The 20,374-nt window shown below is 28.0% G+C and overlaps 1 protein-coding gene across 1 annotated transcript; it reads right to left on the reverse strand.

The window, feature by feature from the left end:
• Positions 1-280: 280 nt before the first annotated feature.
• Sec20 (vesicle transport protein Sec20) lies at positions 281-18,032 on the reverse strand. The gene is made up of 6 exons (XM_067273263.1): positions 17,774-18,032; positions 12,492-12,584; positions 7,216-7,307; positions 2,153-2,251; positions 1,940-2,061; positions 281-548 (listed from the first exon to the last, which is right to left on the reverse strand). Exons 1-6 carry the CDS (start codon positions 17,870-17,872, stop codon positions 361-363), a joined length of 693 nt encoding a protein of 230 aa, XP_067129364.1. The 5' UTR covers positions 17,873-18,032; the 3' UTR covers positions 281-360.
• Positions 18,033-20,374: the final 2,342 nt, after the last annotated feature.

Genomic DNA, 20,374 nt, shown 5'->3' on the forward strand with positions numbered 1-20,374 from the left:
GCATAGAATATATAAAAGTTTGTTCATTTGAAAATTCAAATTTGTTGGAACACAAATTTAAATTTAACAGATATTTTCTAAATTTAGTACGAAAATAATTACAGTCAATTTTATACAGAACTGAAAATATTTTGTTTAAATTAATATATGGCTTGGCACATTTTGTATGAGAAAAGTACATTGCTGAAAAAGTAAATACATATTTATCTAAAATAACCAAAGATTTCACCAAATCCAGTTTTTATTATATATGTATATATTTTAAATATTCACTTGAAAGTTTCCCAATTTAAATATAATTTTATTTAACAATTATATATGTATAGATAATTAATAATTAAATATGGAATTATTTTAAATTTAAAACAGTCTCTTTTTAAGAACATACAGGACACATGCGAAAAAGAAAGCCAATGCTAGAAATATCAATACTTTATCAGTGAGTTCTCGCCGGTTGTACTTAGTCAGCAACTTTCTTGATTGATGGATAACATTTCCCATATTTTTCAATTCTTCATTTGTATCTCCAACAGAACTAGATGAATTTACTGTTAATTAGGTATATTAAATTAATTCATAAAATCCGTAAGTATTAATAAATTTAATTTTATATTTTAAAACATTTGAAGAAATTATAACAATATCTTTATGTTTAAAAAATCTATTTAACCAATTCTAATTTATAAATTTCAGAAACCTTTAAATACTCAAATTTATTTTTAGAGATTCCAAAATATTAAGACCCCTTAAAACTCTGATGCCTTAATATAAAACTATTTTGCATGATCAGGAGCCAGAACTACATGAAATAAAAATTATGATGATTTGATATCAAAATTCAAATTATTTGTAAAATTAAAATTATTATTTACTGAATCAAATTACAATATTATATTTATATATTATACTGTAAGAGTAATTTCCATATTCACAATCTATGATTAAGAGTCAGAATAAGAAATTAACCATTATTATTCAGTTTACTTTAAGAAAATGAAAACTTAATAGTCATCATAATTCTATTTCAGATAAAAATTGTTAACTAATAAATATTAAAAATACCTATGAAAATAGAGTTTAGAGCAATTTTCCTATTGGTAAGATCACTATGGAATTCTGATGTTATGTGTTTATGTGTGACATTATGTGTTTTATCATATTAACTGGTAAAAATATTAAAATCTAATGAAAACAGAAATAATCTTCATGAGTTTTAAATGAATAAATAAATTGATATTTCTATATGTTGAGTATAACTTGTCTACTTGGACTTTCTTTTTAACTAGGACTTGTTGCATTGAAGGGAGTTCATATTCCCATGCAAATTCATATTAAAAAATCTTTATCGTAGCCTTAACCTCAACACACAAAATAAAGAACTAAAGATGTATCTTAATGATATTTCTATATTTTTAATTATTTTATTAATATATTATATAATTAACTTCTGACTCTGATTCTTGATCCTGAATTATGATGAATAAAGATGTAGAAACGTTCTTGATTAAATAAATTTTAATAGATATTTATAATCATTTATATACATTGTTAAAATCATTGAATCTTAGGCATTGATGTCAAAGAAATAATTTCTTTAAACTTATATAATTTTCATTCTATGTATCTTTAATTGGGAGATTAAAAATCAATCAAAATTTATCTATTATTAATTTAATAAGAAATGTTGATTATGAGAAATTTTGCATATTTATAATAGAATGATTAATACAAATAAATATTTCAATATTAATATAAGATATAATAATAATAATGCAATGTTCTTATTTTCCTGGAGGGTAAATTTTAATATCTTTTCAGAGACAAAAGTATGTCTATTCTGGTTCTGATAATTAGATTCAACATTATTTAAAACAAATACTTTTAATTTTCAAAGCAAAAATTAAAATAATAATAATAATAAATGACAATGAGAACATACCTAAACTATGTAATGTGTCTTCACTTTGTTTAACCTGACTAGCCATCATTTTACTAATACTAACTAAATTATCTGTTATACCTGAGGCTGTTTTCGTTAAACTTTCTTTGTCAGCTCTTTTTCTAAAATGAAATGAACAAAATATTAATATTTTCAAAATAGAAAAGTCCACAATAAGATAATTAAATTCTGTACTAATATTTTAAAACTTACCTGCTGACATTTGCTGGTCTCCTGAAAAGTTCTGTCTTATTGTTCTTATCTATTCTCATTTGACAATCAAGATTGGCTTTCCTTAAAGCAAACTGATTACTATAAAAATAAAATTTTAAACTTTATTTTGTTTATCATAATTTTCTTTCAGATAAAAATTGCTAACTAATAAATATTAAAAATGTGCATGAAAAAAGAGTTAAGAGCAATTTTTCCAATGGAAAGATCATTCTCAATTCTTAATCTGTTGTGTTTTATCATTGTAAACTATTCTCATTTGACAATCAAGATTGGCATATTAGATAGATAAATAAATAAATTTTTTTTATTGCCAATGGTGGCATGATGGTTGAGATGAATGAATGGTCAAATGTGGAGTGGATATGATCAGCACTGAGACAGACTCTGGTTACAAGAAACTGTTTATTTAACACAAAAGCTGTTTTTACTGTCACAACTAGGTGCATAGACAGACACAGGGCATTTCTGACATCAATCTTTATCTTCAGAAATGCCCAGTATCTGTCTATGCACCTAGTTGTGACAGTAAAAACAGATAAAAGAAGACACGGTTTCAGAACAAAAGGAGCTTACAACTTTGCCTGACTTTCAGCTTCCAAGATCATGGAAATTTTGTAAGATTTCCATGATCATGGAAGCTCAAAGTTGATGGTGGTCTCTGGGTCTTTCTTTCCTTTTCAAAATAGTCCCAAACAAATGAGTATCTCTGGTTCATGAGTGAGAGTTCTCTCAACATCTCCAGAACAATGTGGTCAACTTCAGGTAATGGAAAGATGTCGATTCAAGGAAAGGAAACAAAGACAAAGATAGGCATGAGACAGACCTGGACAGCAGACACACACACACACACACACACACACACACAATAATTGGTTCTACACTTTGCATTTCAGGAGAAGTAGCTGTCATGTCCTTGAAATTCAGGGTTATTATTACTTTCTGTCTCTGATCAACTCCAATTGATCACTTTTTCTCATTCTTGCTTTCTAAGTGATAGTCTCTCATTGCTAAGTGTAATGAGGTTTCAACTGAGATCAGGGGAGAGGTCAAAATCAATCTTTAATTCAATCTCAACTAGAGATGGTTGATCTTAGGACATTCTTCTATTGTTTATACATTTGCATTGTGTTTTTCATACAAAAAAATTATTTCTAGTTTCTTTTTTTTTCTTTCAAAAATATTTTAATACAAATGAGCAATTATTTTATTGTGACAGTCACAATGCTGGGCTGCAATTTTAATCATATTAATTTTTAATTTATTTAATTAAAAATATATGCTCTCCACCTCAAGTTAGTAATGTCTTGCCCCTGTACATCATACTTTCCTGCTAGCAATAGAGTCATGACAATCATCTATCTAACTCCTTTCAGGGAAAAATTTTTAAATTGCAATAACATGACTTCTGGTGCAAACCAGAAGTTTTTACACAGTTAATCAAGGCCGCTTGCTCCAAACTTTCCATATCTGGTCTTGATTTTCATCAATCTAACTCCATTCTCGGTGTTTAAGGAAGGACAGACAGAAAACAGTGGGAATTTATAGACCTACAATTTTAGTAAGGGTTCAGACCTGTCCAGACCATCTCATTTATTTTTCCAGCTGTTATATACAGGGTAATGAGAACTGACCCAAATGATAATCATACCATATGATTCCTTGTTGAAAACAAACCCAAAAAAGTTTTTGATTGAATGTGGCATTTGAGTTGAAAGGTTTATGACATATTTTTGGTAAATAGAAACAAATCAGAAATAACTCTTATAGAAAGAAGTTATTTACTAAATTGTAAGTATAACTGGTTATATTATTTGTAATAAGTGTTCAAAATGGCCTCCACCTAGTGGGGAACAAGCAGTTGCCAATAATGAGGACAACTCATTATAGGGTAGTGTATGTTTCCCATAGGGTGACAGAGAGTAACTCTGCAAAATTTGATGCAAATCAGTCAAAGGGTTTTGCAATTTGCAGAGATGAAATTAGTAGGAGTGAGGGTCTGACTTTTTTAGTAGTTTATACAGTAAAATTTCTGAAACTCAAAGTTTGAAGGGTTCCAATACAAAAATTCAAAGTTTTTTCTGCCCCTTGGAACTTTGATTTGAGTTAGAGAAGAATAGAGTGAAAAAATGCACATTCTGAATGGATTTGTAATTTTACCTCTTGTGCATTGATCTTTGATCGTTTTTTTTTGTTTTAAACAGCCTGTGTAATGCCTTTCAGCAAAATATTAAATATAACTAATGGAATCAAACAGTTTTGCAGGTATATCTTGTTGAGATAAAGTGAGAGCTCCTCTCACTTTGGACTGGAATATTGTCTGTAAGTGGGTGTTGAATGGTAGATACAACTAACTAACAGAAATTTCATGAATATCTAATAATTAGGATCACTTTTGATAGAATAAATATTAAAATTCAAATCAGGGAAGCTGAAAGTAACATAAATCAGTGTCAGAAGACCATAAAAAATTTGAGTTAAGGAAATTCAAGAGACCTATTGTGCTTCATTTTCTTTGAGTTAAAGAAATATTTGAGTTACAGACATTTGACCTATAGAAGTTTTAATGTATTTTTTTTTGGAGGATTATAGACATTAATTATGCAAAATTTGTCTAGGTCACTTAAAAGATTTGGGAGTTTGGGGGTAGGGAGATGAAATCAGAGAGGAAGAGTGAGGGGTTTTAAGTTTTAAGGTAGCTTACACACTCTACATTGGGAAGTAATAAGCTTTCCCTTGACATGGATGTATTTTATGACAATTGCAACTTTTTTACCATTGATAAAACTCACTCACGTGTACACTTGAAAAGTAACTGAAAGAACTCAATTTACACAGGTAGCTATCTGATAACATAAGACTAATTCTTATTTTTAAATAATGGTGTGGTATGATTAATATTAAAACAATGAATATATAAAAAATACTGTAGGCCTACATACAAAAGTTTAATTTCATCTAAGGGAAGTAAATTCACTCTTTATAGTTGTATCTGATAACATAAGAGTATTATAAGAAACAAATGACCAAGACAATATAAACAAAGCACATACACAACTACCCAAACTGCAAGAATCAAAACTGAAACTGAAAATATAAGATAATAAGTTTAAAATAGCTCACAGATGGCAAAAGGGACTGACTGACCTTGATCAGGGCAATGCAAGACAAATGCTGCAGTAAAAACATACAGGTTCTATATCCATCTATCTTTCTGTTGGGAAAGTCATGGCAGTGATCTTTGGAATTAAAGTAGTATAGTGCATATGAAATACCTGAAGAAAAGAAGTAGCTCAGTACATTAACTTTCAATGCATTGAGCTACACTGAATTATTGTCTGGTAGGTCCTACACAAGAAAAGATCTAGAAGATCAAGCATAGGCATTATCTTGTAGGATTATGCTAAAGAAACTACAAAGGTTTTAGCCAAAATAAAAATGCTACGAAAACAAAAGATGTACTTCTCTACTATTGAAAATATATTAACATCTAATTACAAAATCTATTCAGCATCCAATAAAATGTGGAAGATGAAACAAACATTTTCGGAATCCATCTGATTCCAGTTTCAGGTTGAAATAGTTCATTTCTAATTTGGTGTATTCCAATTATAAATAAACTATCTCAACCTGAAGCTGGAATCAGATGTATTCCAAAAACATTTATTTCATCTTCCACATTTTACTGAATGCTGAAGAGTTTCTGTGATTAGATAAAAATGCTACCTCATTCTCCCTACATTTTGGACTTATCATCATATGATTATTACTTGTTTGATTTCTCAAAGAATATCTTGACAAAAAAATTATGCAGACAATAGCGAGGTTGAGGCCGAAGTTTTCAACATGAAAATGTTTTTGTCAGACATTCAGCGCCGCTTTCCTGTAAGCCTATAAGTTTGACAATGGTGTTTGGAAAGTCAGTGGAATCATGCTTGACATTCCAAACGCCATTACCAAACTTCTAGGTTACAGGAAAGCGGCGCTGAACGTCCAACGTACACGTTTTTACATTGAAAACTTCGGCCTCAACCTCACTAATGATAAAATGATTGATACAGTTCTACCAGCCAAAAGAATACTCCGCTGCAGAATGTAGAAACTAGAAGACTGGAAAAAAAAAAAAAAAAAACTTGAAAGTGGAAATGGATTAAGTTGAAAAATAATGTTCATAATATCTTTTTATGCATAATATTTATGAAATAATAAAATCAGTTCAGATATTTACTAGACAATCCTTGTACTTTTGAGCACCATTTATACATATAAATTTTATTTGTAGTTATTGTTACAACAATGTCAAAGTTTGACACTATATTTCAAATTTAAATACATTTACAAAGTTTATGAATATATATTATTCAAATCACTTATAATTTATTTATTTCAATGAATACAAAAGGTCAGACACTAAAAATATTTTTAAATACAAATTTACTACATTTGGAGTATTCAAAAAAATTAAAAAATATTCAGTTGCTTCTAACTAATGTTCATCTTTAGAAACTTAAATTAAAAAAAAAAAAAAAAAAGCAGGTCTAAGAAAGATAGTTTTGATATTAAAGACATAAAATATTAAAGACATAAAACAGAATTCTTAATATCAAAAACATAAAATATTAAAGACATAAAACAGAAATCTGTAAAGATTTCTGTTTTATGCTTTGCACAAGGAAATATTCTAAATGACCCAACCTTTGCTTAATTTTAATTATTTTTGTCTCTAAATAAATGGTTATTATGTTTCCATAGTAATAATATTTTTTAAAATTTTCTTAATTTCTGAAAATGGATATTAACCTCAAAGTGTAATTATAATAAAAGTGCTTGAACCTTTTCTCCTATATTCTTTCTGTTCCATTAAAGTAAGTTTTTTTTAATAATTCCAATATTTTGTCATGTTGATCTTATGAACTTGAACTGTTTTCTCTTTAAAATTATATTCTCTAAACAAAGCAAATTGTTATTGTTTATTTATACACTAAGCATCAAAAAGTTTTATTATTATTAAAATGGACCTACTAATAAAATATTACATTACTTACCTTGTCAACTGTTTATGATGATTTTCTAGTTCATCCAGTATTCTCTTCCTGTCTTCTTCTTTATCATATTCATTACTTAGTTTCTCCAATTCCTATTTTAAATTTATAAAAAAAATACTTGTGATCATATGTTAACTAGTTATTAAACTTGTTTACAATAATTTTTAGGTTACTGGCATATGAGAGGAATCAGGAAACTCAATTTTTCTATATCTTGTGATAGCTCTCCTGCACTCAAACTTCCTGATTTATCTGAATATAAGGATCTCTCTCCAAGTTTACAAATGCCAGTTTTGACTATGGAGACAATTCATGCCTGTACGGAGATGTCAGATCAAAGAATGCCATTGTCTGTTGTGCAGATGTATTTTAATGAATTTTTATTAACAAAAGAGAAGAATTTTTCATATTTTAAGGGTAATATAAAATCTTATTTAACCAAGGAAACACATATTATATGGATTCAGTAATTACAGATGATGGGGATATAGAAAATGCAATATGTGAATGTAAAGCAGGTAAAGGGCCTAAAGCACATTGCAAACATGTACAGTACATGTAATACTATTGCCAATAAAAGAATATGGAAGAACAGGCACATATAAGTGTCACAAAACATACACCCAGGTTGTCCAATCATTCCATTAGCCTACCTGCAAACATAAAGGTTTTCCAATTAAGGTTAGTATGCTTTCATTTCATATATTTAATAAGAGAGAAATGAAAAGGAAATGATTGGAAGATGTGAAATTTGATCCTATACCACCTGGCAGTTCAATTCCTGATTATACAAACTTTGTTGTTAATTTGGCAATGAACATGCAGATTGGTTGTGCAATACTGATATTGCAGTTAAGGCAACCAGCAAACATAAGGGCTTTAGAGTCTGATCATGATTATTGTAAAAGCACACTGTCTGAAATGTTTTTAAGTGCTTTACAATAATAGTGATAATAATGCAAGTATGGAGTTCATAGAACATTTGGAAAAAGAGACTCAATCACAATGAAAAAAGTGGAATTTGGAAGAAGGAACATTTGTTGCATTTGATATTTTCAAACTTTGGAAAAGTTTGTAAATTAAAATCAGTTGAAATTATGTGCCTCATTACTGTCAAGCAGGCCAATAAAAAGTAAGACAAAATCTCATGGATTAAGTTATGAAAAAGAAGCAATTGCAGCATATTCTTCTTTTGTAAATACTTCTGTGAAAGAATGTGGCATATTTCTTCATCCAAAATATCCATTCTTAGCTACAAGGCCAGATGGGCTAGTGGATGATGACAAAGTATTAGAAAAAACACATTTTATAAAAATTAGCCAGGACAAATTTAAGTGTACAAAAATTTTAAGAAAATTCTTGAGTAGACAATACATACAAAATGTGTCTTTTCACTTAGTCCTTTCACACTCACATGAGGAAAATAACAATTCTATGGTGGAGTAACCTTTTGTTTGAGGCTACTGGTCCCCCTTACATATGTAAGGTTAAAAAATATCCCTCTGGAAGTGACATAATCATAAAAATTATCCTGTTATTTTACTGTATCATTAGCATATTATCATTATTATTATTTAAAGTTTTTAAAACAAGTGATTGAAAAAAACATGATGTCATTTCCTGTTTAGCAAAAATGAAGTCTCTAGATTTAACTCTTGTATGTCATTAAATAAAATTTCATTTCTTTGTATTAATTTTCAGATATAGTAGTATTGTTATATTTGAAGTGTAGCAAATATGAATACATGAGGAAATTGTCCATAACATTAATAATTAAAAAAAATTATGATACCCTATTTTCCTATCAGACTTGTCTTTTTTGTCCATCTGCAGTAACATCTGAAGCTTATTCACTTGTGTTGACAAAGTATGTAACCATGAGCAAAAATATCTGAAAATAAATATGAGAAAATGAAAATTTTATTTAACGACATACAAGAGTTAAATCTACAGAGACTTCATTTTCGCTACACAGGAAATGACATCACGTTTTTTCAATCACTTGTTTTAAAAGCTTTAAATAATAATAGTGATAATAATGCAGTAAAATAATAGGATAATTATGTTACACATAAAAAAGCTAAAATTTCAGAAGTTTGAACCTACATCATATAGCTCCAGTGCCTAGAATCTTATCCACTCAGCCATCATTGTTCTGAGATGTGAAACTTCCAAAGACATAAGCTAAGCACTCAATTTTTAGAGGCCTGTTTTTTGGAAATGCTTGAAAAGTGGGTCCAATTATTTGGACAGGGAGCTGTTTGTATTTAGGTATACATGCTCACCAAGTTTCATTTGAATTGGAGACCCAAATGTCTGGCTCTCTCCTTGTAAAAGACATATGGTTGTTACATGTAGTTTCTGATAAGGCACACCTTAAATACATGAAGGCCATTGAAATTTACATGTACTTAACAATGGAGTAGAGATTAATTTTAAAGAAACAGATACACTATTCACAGTTTGGTGTATTTTCTTTGAACTGATGTAAAGTTTCTTTTCTTAGACAAGTGATGGTTTCAACATATAGGTTAATATACAGTATATCTTACTGTAACATGATAACATGCAACTAAGTACTTCCATAAATGGAACTTTATAATTTATATTTGTATTTTAATTTTTGGAAATGTAACCTAATATTTTCAAACATATTGAATTTGTACTGTATTTTTGCAGAATGATCAGTATGCCTGTTAAACTGTGAATATAAAATTATCAGATCTAACAAAACTAGTTGTTAATTAAATGTTAAAGAAAACATTCTTCCGAGTACAATAAAATAATAACATTGTAATTTGACTGACTTAAAATCAAAAAGAGAGTTTTTGTTTACAAGACAATAAAACAATTAACGACTTACTGACATTATTATTATTATTATTAGTAATTAGTCAGTGTGGCTACACCGACCATCTACCAACGTTAAAAATAACATCATCCTCTCACATAAAGCAGATGCTAGATGTAAGCTGAGATAATTTACAGAGTTTCTTAAGTTTAATATATTTATTTTTATGTTTTTGAATCAAATAACAATAAAATACACACACAAAAAAAAGAACTTTCAGAATTCCAAGAATATTTTATGTCATTAGAAAGAAGACAAAATGAAGAAATTAAACATATAATCATAGTTTTTGATAAAATGCTGGCAGTTTCACAGTTTTAGAATAAAAACTCATTTGTTTTTTTTTAATGTGCCCTCTAGAGAGAGATGTATAACCTCACTAAAACCCAGGATAAACTGGCTTGCTGGTTATTACCATGTGGAAATATCTGATTTGCTAGTCTCCCCCAGAATGACCAGTATGCTGGTCATTCCATGAAAATACGGTACATGCAATGTAGAAATTCAATATGTTTGAAAAAACTGAATTTGTATTCCACTTTAATTTTTTCATTTAGTTCTGTTTTCTGTTTATTTTATCTGTTGCAAACAGATACCTTCAGATAAGTTAACAAAATTTATTAACAGACATGTTAGTAAAATTACTATTTTAACTTTTATAAAGAGTAAAACTAAAATCATAATGTTGGAATAAACAAGATGGTGCAAACAGAAAATGTGAAAAGTTTACCTGTAAAGTATAAATCCAACAAAAAGGCTTGGATGACTAGTGAACTGTTTCAAAAATGGCTTGTAGCACAGGATAAAAAATTTTACAGTGCTAATAAGAAAATGATAATGTTTATTGATAATTGCACAGCCCATGACATCATTCAACTAAAGTGCATTTAAATAGCATATTTTCTACTTAATATTATTTCCATTGTGCAGTCAATGAATCAAGATGTCATTCAGAACCCCAAATATTTATATTCTCAATAAGTGATTTGAAAAATCTCAAATGAAAATTGATCTCCTCGATGAAGCTTAGATATATAGAGCAATAAAGTATAAATATGAAAATTATGTAATGGAAAAACATTGTAATTCAATAGGTTCAAAAGTAAATTTAAATAAAATACAAATTTTAAAATGGGAAAAAATAAATTTAAGAGAAAATTAAAAGAAAATTCAAAAATTAAAGAAAAAGTTTAATAATTGTATGAATGAAAATGAAAGAATGAAAATTGATAATATATGATTACTATTATTGTTGTTAGATGATGATAGGGTCGAGTAAACTTCTGATTAAAGAATAAACATAATGTAGTTTGTGATCAATAAACTATTAATTTTAAAGTTTTAAATTTGTACAAAAGATAAAGAATTTATTTTGGAACTATTATTGAAAGTAAAATTTTGTAACTGTATTACTTATAGTTTTATAAATGTATATAATATTATAATTTATTTAATTTTGATAATTTTTGTAAAATTGTACTTGAAAGAAGAAAATTATATATGGAAAATTTTAAATTACAATTGTAAGTAAAAAAATTATGTAACTCTTGGGTTTAAATATATGTAACATTGTAATTTTTATAAATTTTATAAATTTTACTAGTTTATGAAAATGGTTTATCCCAACTGAAGAGTGGTCAAAGACCCAGAATATACATTTTAGAGTTAAGTAAAGAATACAGTTCTAATCTGTCACCTTTTTTGATTGTGGTGTGATAAGTCCTCATTAATAGCCAAATTGATATCTATATTCATAGAAGACCCATAGAACAGTGTCAACACACAGGACTATAATTGACGGTGATATTTTTTTCCTAGAACAAAACTTTGACAGTTCTAAACTTCTGACGATTTGCAAAATGGTAAAATTTGCCAGAAATGATGTAATGCATGATGTGTTATTCATTCTGTTTTTCACTTTTGCCAGTGATTCACTCTCAGTGTGAATTAAGCTTAACATGAAAATGTAACACCTAAAGTAAGTACACTGTATCTGTTTTACTTAATAATTATCAATGAAATTGGTTAATTCAAATTTTAGATAATTTAAATTATTTTGCATTCATTTTGAACTTCAAATTTACCAAGTTCAATTGTATATTCTTTCTTATTGAATCTATGTATTCATTGTTATTGTATACATATCATACACTGGCAAGTTTTTAATTGTCATTGGTAAATTATTTAAGGAATAATTTTTGATCAGTTTGGATATCACTGCTTACCCTTTACAATTAAAGTTGTCAAACTTGGTTCAATACATTTTCATCAGTGATTCCAAAAGATTCTATATGTATTTCCTATATAAATATTTTTACATATATTCCATACACAAATAGCTATTCTGAAATAAACTAAAGTCATATGTTTTTTTAGTTCTCTTTCATACATCATAATAATAAGATACAAATAATAAGGAACTTACTTCGAGACAGTTTTTGAGAATTCTAATGTTTTCTCCAACTTTCATGTTAAGTATATTCAAAACTTCTAATGGACCTGTACAATCTCTAATATCCTGAAAATAAATTTTAGCAAAATTCAAAAATATACATATTTCAAAAGTTAAAATACAAAGTTCAAATTATATATAAATGTTTTTACTTTTAATTAAAACTTAATACAAAATAAATCTCTCTATAAAATAATAGCATACGTATAAAATTGCTTATAATTAAATAATTACAACCAAAATTGCATTACAATTTTACGTTAATATATAATTATTTTATAAAAATAAGCATAAAGTAAATTATACAAATTTATTTTATTACATAATTGTTTATGAAAATTCAAATAAGTATTTTTAAAATATGTATATATTATTTTATGTATTGTATAAATTTTTAACAACTCTTATTTTTATAATTTTTCTTATATAAATTTCAACAGTAATATTCTTATAAAATAAACTTTGTTTTAATTTTTTTTCATTATCTGATACAAACTTTAATTAATAAAAAAATAGTTATTAAGAAATACAAAATTATTTTCATATATATATAGCCAGGTTTCCATATTTGTAGATATGTTTTTCATGATGGCAATCATAAAATTGTCATACTAAAACTTTGGCTGTTGCTTATTGCATTTACCCTGAGTGATGGTAGGGTATGGGTATCTTCACTTTCACAGTAAGTAGCATCTGAATAGAATGGCTTATGACTTTTGTGAGTGAATACCTTGTTCTTAACTATGTAATAAAATTTTGATATAGTATTTTCAGAAACATGGATCTGAAATGTTACTGTTTATTGTAAAAACCTTACATATTTAAATATTTTCCTGTTAATTTTAAATGGTTTCATAAGCATTTAAGCATAATGTAGTAAACATCTGGAGTATTTGGGGCAAGAGTAGATTTTTGTAAAATTTCACATTTTTACAGGAAATGTTGACATATAGAAACCTCCACAAATATAGAAACAACATAAATGGTTAAAATAGTACCTATGCTTTTCATAATTATATGTAAATTGTTTTGTTTAATTATTATTCTTCTTATATTTCAAAATTTAATGAAAATACCTCAAATATGATTTCCTATAAAATTCTAAAAAAGAATGAAAACTTATTAAACTAAATATAATTATTGATATTTTCTTTGCAATCTAAAAATTATTTTAATTATAAAAAAACTGGTTAGGTTGCAAAGTAAAATTTATAAATAATGTTTTTAATCAAAATATGATTATCCTTAATTCAACAACAGTATTAAAATCAAATATTTACAATATTTTCAAAGCAAGGACTTGAAATATTAATATCTATGTTAGGCTTAAAGAACGAAAATACTCATTGAGCAAAAAAACACATTGTGGTCTCTTTAAATCATCCACAATGTGAAATTCATGTTGTGGCACTTGTAAAAACAGCCACAACGCATTGTGACTAACTCAAAAAGACCACAAAGGAAATTCACATTATGGCTTTCATGATATTTGACCACTACACGTTGTGGTGATTAAGAAAAGCCATAACACGTTCTGAACATTAGCTGATGCAACCCAATACGATGGAGGATGAAATTGGTTTGAATGTTTTAATTAGGGTGCCTGATGTTGATAAGGGATGTACAACACCCAGAAATGTTTTAGCTGTTGTTATGAGCATTAATCTATCAGGTCTCTATCAGTTAGGAAACAAGGAAGGTCCTCTTGATCGACTTTACGCTCATGATAAATTTACAATTTCTGAGAGTAACTTTATTAACATTCAGGACATACCCTCAACTTCATTAACACTTCACTCAGCATCCATGTCAACATCTGGAAGTAAGCAAGGATTTATAATGTCTCACTGTAAAAGATACTATATTGATAAAAAATGCAAATGTTGCTCAAAGAACATAAAATGCAACTCAAAATATCACAGTAATAGTTCTTGTAAAAATAAATAACTAACATTCTTGATTTTCATAAAAAAGACTGATTTATTAATAAAAGTTCCTGACAAAGTAATTATTTTTAATAAATTAGTTGTTATAAAATGTTGACATCTCAAGCACAGCAACAGATTTTCAGGAATGATTAAATGTTGTTGAAAAGTAACTAAGTTACATTTCTGTATGTAGTGAATAATTTTGTTACCTTCTTATATAAGATAATTGAAGATAAATAAATCATGATGAAAAAGAAAGTTTTATTTTCTTATCATAACCTCATTATTAGTTAACATCTAGAACTTGTGATAGCTTTAACCACAATAAATTCATCGCACAGTGGTTTTTAACTTTATCAGCTGATTTTTATGTCATCATGTAGAGTACATCAAGCACCTACTAGTATATGTAGTTTGACCTTTAGCACTTTTAAGCAAAACAAAAAAAAAAAAATGTGTATTTTTTCTCTATACATTTTATTTCTTTGAAATTTTTTCTAGGAAAACTGTAGAAGTAAAGTTGTTCAGCTTTAAAAATTGTAAGTGAAAATGTTTTGAGGCTAGAACCCATATTTTAAAGTTACAAACCACTGTGCATCGTATCACCCTCTATCATAGTTGTGTCAGATAACATTCAGAACGCGTTATGGCTTTTCTTAATCACTGCAATGTGTAGTGGTCAAATATGAAAGCCATGATTTGAATTTCACTTTGTGGTCTTTTTGAGTTAGTCACAATGCATTGTGGCTGTTTTTACAAGTGCACAACATGAATTTTGCATTGTGGATGATTTAAAGAGATCACAACATGTTGTGGTCGTTTTTTGCTCAATGAGCATTTTTGTGAGCATTTTTGTTTGCTAAATAAGCCTAACCTCTATATTCATGCAAAACTAAATATATAGATGTAATCGTCATTAATAATGATATACTGTTGAATTCACTTACAATTACAATTAATTTATTCATTACATTAATATGACAAATTCCCACATAACAATTCAAAATATTTTAATTGTTTCACTTGCCAACAAATACATTATCTAGAACATCTTAATCATTCTGATGTCTAACAAAATGTCTTTTCTTTTTACTGCCATTATATATACAAAGAATATAATCATCATTGTGTAAATAGCTAACAAACAAATGGATTAATGGTTGCTAGAAAATTAGTAATATGTTTTCCTTACCAAGTCAAGTTACAAATCATTATATTTTGTATCCAAAAATGTTGAGACTGCCATCTTGTAAAGAGAATACATGACATAATGCTACATGATGTCAAGTGTTTATCAAATGTTTGTGCTTTCTTACACTGTCAAGACTCAAAGCCTCTGGACCATGATTCTTAACTACATTACAGATTACTATCAAAAGACAAATTATATGCAGAATCACCATATGCATACAGTAGGTCTTGATGCAGCTGGAAAGCACTCATAGAATCTATGTGCTGATTCTCATGCATTTCATCTTGTTTCTCCTAAAGTATAATCATTTCACAGTAGTGTTTGTGAGCACAAGACATTGTTACAATTAGCAGACTGCATGATGTTGACTCTTTTATAAGGACATCAGCATCATGTGTTGTCATATGATTTATCACGATTGCATTTTTAATTTGAATTATCATCTTACATATTGCTTCAGAACTATTGCACAATTTATAGATATCTCATTTTTGAATTAATTAATTTATTTTACTCTACACATCACAATGGAACTAATACATCATATGCATATACTCATGCAATACTGGAAAAATCTTTTTTGCACTTGGATAAATGTGAAAGTGAACACCTGTATAATATAAGTGGCGAGTCTTTAGCACTCAAAGATGAAAAATCATCTAATTCTATTGATCTTTTCATTTGTATACAGAAAAAAAATCAAATAAACAATATATGTTATCAAAAATTTTGAATAAAATTCAATTGTTAGTATTGCCACTACTACTTTCACTCTTCAAGACAGCTGAGAAACATTTAAAACCTTGAAATTAGTATCAGTCTATGTGTACACAGCCTAATACTAATTTCTTTTTCTGTTTGAAAATTATAATTATCTGAAACCACAATAAAAACATTCTGGCCATGCACAATAACAACAAAATCAATCTAACAAATTCAATCTTTAAGGTCTATTTACACATCAGTTCTGTATTAGTGACATTCATGACCTATCAGTAATATATATATATATATATACAGATATACATGCAGTTTGATCAGTGTCATGTCAGTGATATTCCAGATGTCAAAATTCACAGAATTAGCAGTAATTGCCATAATTTTGGATGAAGAGGAAATGCATCAGTAAAAAACATATGCATGGAAGAAAAGACAGTAGTAAAGAAGTTTGTTATCCTATAGAAGGAAAACAAAATATGAAATATAAATATAAAAAAATACAATATATGAAATATATATAAAAATTTTATAATTATATAAATAAAACATTTTAAAATTTTCAAACATTATTATATAAAAAATAAATTATTATTATTTCATTAATGAAACATTTAAAACGTAAAAAAAGCATTTTTACACAAAATATAGAAATTAAGTACACTCACAAATAGAAAAAATATTGTTGGCAATAATACTTTAAATCACAGTACAAATACTGATCAGACACTGAATGTAATATAGCACTGTTCCAGACATGTGTGAATACTTCAATCAAATTCAAAGCAAAGAATTTTTTATGTTGTTTGCTTCATATCTAATAGAATTTGTTGACATCTTTACAGGTTACTTGATCCACTTTCATCTAGATTTGTCATAACAATTGACTTAATGGACAATTTGAGCTTCTTATAATATCTTTTATTTAAATTGAAACACATTGAAAGTGTTAATTAAGATAAACAAACATAAGGAAAAGCAATTGTAAAAATCCACCGAAGAGAGACTAAAAGTCCGAATTGTCCGTTAAGTCGATCATTGCGACAAATCCAGTAGGAATAAATCCAGTAACTTATAAAGATGTTAATGATATTTTTTATCACTGACAGATGACATTTGACAGAACTGAGCAGACTAATACATGTGAAGAGAGACCTTTAGATGTTGAAAACTACAAAACATAACTTTGTCATGACTACAATTTCATCATTTAACATTATGATATCACTTGAAAAGCCAAATTTCATCAGTGGATATTTCAGTACATAAACAGCAGCCAATGTTACTGCAAAACATATATATTAATTTGAAATATGTTTAATGTCTGTAAATTTTTATTTTATAATTATAACAAAGAATAAAGTGCTATTACAATGTAAACACAGAGGTAGTTTGAGTGACATCAAACTTTTACTGACCTGAATGCAGGCCTTAACAAGTAAATCATACTTGACTATATCTTGTAAGCACATCTTCACATTCACATCGAGAGTGATAGCTTCTTTATTTCTGGACATCTTTTATATTTGTATATAGAATGTTAAATATGTGTAATAAATTCTAAGCTACTATTTTTTAAATCCTATATACATTTTAATTTGTTATTCAGCGAAAACACAAACACAACACGACAACAATCTGCTACAATAAGCGCATAATAGCGAATTTTGAATGAAAGATGGTTTATAGCGCCGTCTCTCGGTGGTTACTTCTTATAATCGTTAATTGAGTTGAAAAATAATGAAATATTAAAGCATATAGAATTATCATTGAAAGGTGTATTGTTTTTGTTATTGGCCACACGTAATTTTTACTATCTACTGAGAATAGAAACTTATATTAATAAATTTTAATATGAAATTTAATTTTAAAGATTGGCTATTTATCAAAATAAATATTAAAACTGCACACTTTTAGATTCATTAAAACGTTTCTATTTTTATCAATATTTATTTCCATCCCTGTCATCGTTTCGGTTTACAATAACGTGACTATTTTTAATGTAGAAACGGGCAATAAAGTAATTAAAATGAGTACCATAGTTTTGCAATGAATTGGAAAATATCGGGAATTCACTAACAAAACTGCTCTCCCACTTTTACAACGCCGAATTAGTGAATTCCGAAGGAAAAAGGCCGTTCTGCAGTATCGCAGTCACACAGCGCCAAATGGAAAATTCACTAACTGACTCAGCAAAATTGCCGATTTCTTCGTCTTTTAAACGTTTGTAGTAAATGTGAATATCTCGTTCAAAAGATACTTGTTTTCTTAGGTATCGTGCAAAATTTCGGGTTTTTCTGTAAGGGGGTTGCCGAAATATAAGCAGTTGAAAAGTGCAAAAATCTCCACGAAAGCTGTATCTTTTCTCTTCCTTATTTATTTGGCGGTGCAGATGCTCCTAGAGAAAGAACACAACTGGGTCTAGAGAGCCAGTGGTTCACCAGCACCTCACTGATAACGAGAAAGGCTCAAGTTTAAAATTTGAGCTCTCTAGACCCAGTGGTGTTCTTTCTCTAGGAGCATCTGCACCGCCAAATGAATAAGGAAGAGAAAAGATACAGCTTTCATGGAGATCTTTGCACTTTTCAACTGCTTATATTTCGGAACCCCCTTATAGAAACGCATTTAAAGGCCCAGTTTAATGATTTAAAGCGATAATCTCAAATTCCAAGATGGCGGCGCCCACCATAAATAGATAAAGATCAATTCTGTTTTTAAAATATCATTAAATACAATAAATCTATTTACGTTACGTTGTATTTTGCAATTAAAAATCGTATTATAATTATAAAAATAAAGTTACTACGTAATTTAATGATTTGAAGCGATAATCTCAAAATCCAAGATGGCGGCGCCCATTGTACATGTAAAAAACTCGATTATGCATTACGATATCATAATATATACTTAATTTATTTACGTTACGCTCTATTTTGCTATCGAGGATCGTATCAGATCGAAAATATGTAAGTTATTGCGTAGTTTATAATTCAAAGCTCAAATACTCTTAAAATCCAAGATGGCGGCGCCCATCATAAATAGATAAAGATCAATTTTGCTTTAAAATATCATTAAATATAATAAATTTATTTACGTTACGTTGTATTTTGCAATTAAAAATCGTATTATAATTATAAAAATAAAGTTACTACGTAATTTAATGATTTGAAGCGATAATCTCAAAATCCAAGATAACGGCGCTTATTGTACATGTAAAAAACTCGATTATGCATTACGATATTATAATATATACTTAATTTATTTACGTTACGCTGTATTTTGCTATCGAGGATCGTATCAGATCGAAAATATGTAAGTTATTGCGTAGTTTATAATTTAAAGCTTAAATACTCTTAAAATCCAAGATGGCGGCGCCCATCATAAATAGATAAAGATCAATTCTGCTTTAAAATATTATTAAATATAATAAATTTATTTACGTTACGTTGTATTTTGCAATCAAATATCGTATTATAATTATAAAAATAGAAGTTACTACGTAATTTAAATGCGTTTATTACGTGTAAAAGAACATTTTTTAATTGATACTTACCGAGAATTTTTAAAGCAATGTACAGTACAGGATGCTATAGGTTACAGAAAAGAAATGTTTGCTTGACATAATGTACTAAAGAAAAATTACTGCGCCAAGTGATAAATTTTTTTAGACGAAAGAAAAAGAGATAGGTCGAAAAATGAAAGAAAAAGAATAGTGACAGCAGCACCCGGTATTCCCAGGTCGTCTCCGCCCCGAGTACTGAGCGGACCCGAAGAATTTTAACGCTTAACTAAGATGATGCGAGTGAAAATGATTCTATTTAGTCTTTTTGTAAATTTTGAAAGTAAATAAAATGACATTTATTTCTTTAACCCTTTATTCAAACGTTTCTAAACATGACAAAATATTCTGTAGCGATAACTTAAATGCATTTCTAAACATTTTAAATTTTACTTTCCTGGACGTTATGTATACGTAATATAGGAAAGCATTGGAATCGTGTCAAATTTGAACCTCAGAG

Source organism: Centruroides vittatus, unplaced genomic scaffold (assembly GCF_030686945.1).
Source record: "Centruroides vittatus isolate TY-2023 unplaced genomic scaffold, ASM3068694v2 contig_474, whole genome shotgun sequence".
NCBI lineage: Eukaryota > Metazoa > Arthropoda > Arachnida > Scorpiones > Buthidae > Centruroides > Centruroides vittatus.

What these genes read in the sequence shown, in the direction of transcription:
- Sec20 (XM_067273263.1), bottom strand. Translation starts at nt 17,872, where the DNA reads ATGTCCAGAAATAAAGAAGCTATCACTCTCGATGTGAATGTGAAGATG. An exon ending in TTCTCAAAAACTGTCTCGAA is followed by an intron (nt 7,308 to 12,491) that starts GTAAGTTCCTTA and finishes AATTTAAAATAG; the next exon opens with GAATTGGAGAAACTAAGTAA. An exon ending in CATCATAAACAGTTGACAAG is followed by an intron (nt 2,252 to 7,215) that starts GTAAGTAATGTA and finishes TTATTTTTATAG; the next exon opens with TAATCAGTTTGCTTTAAGGA.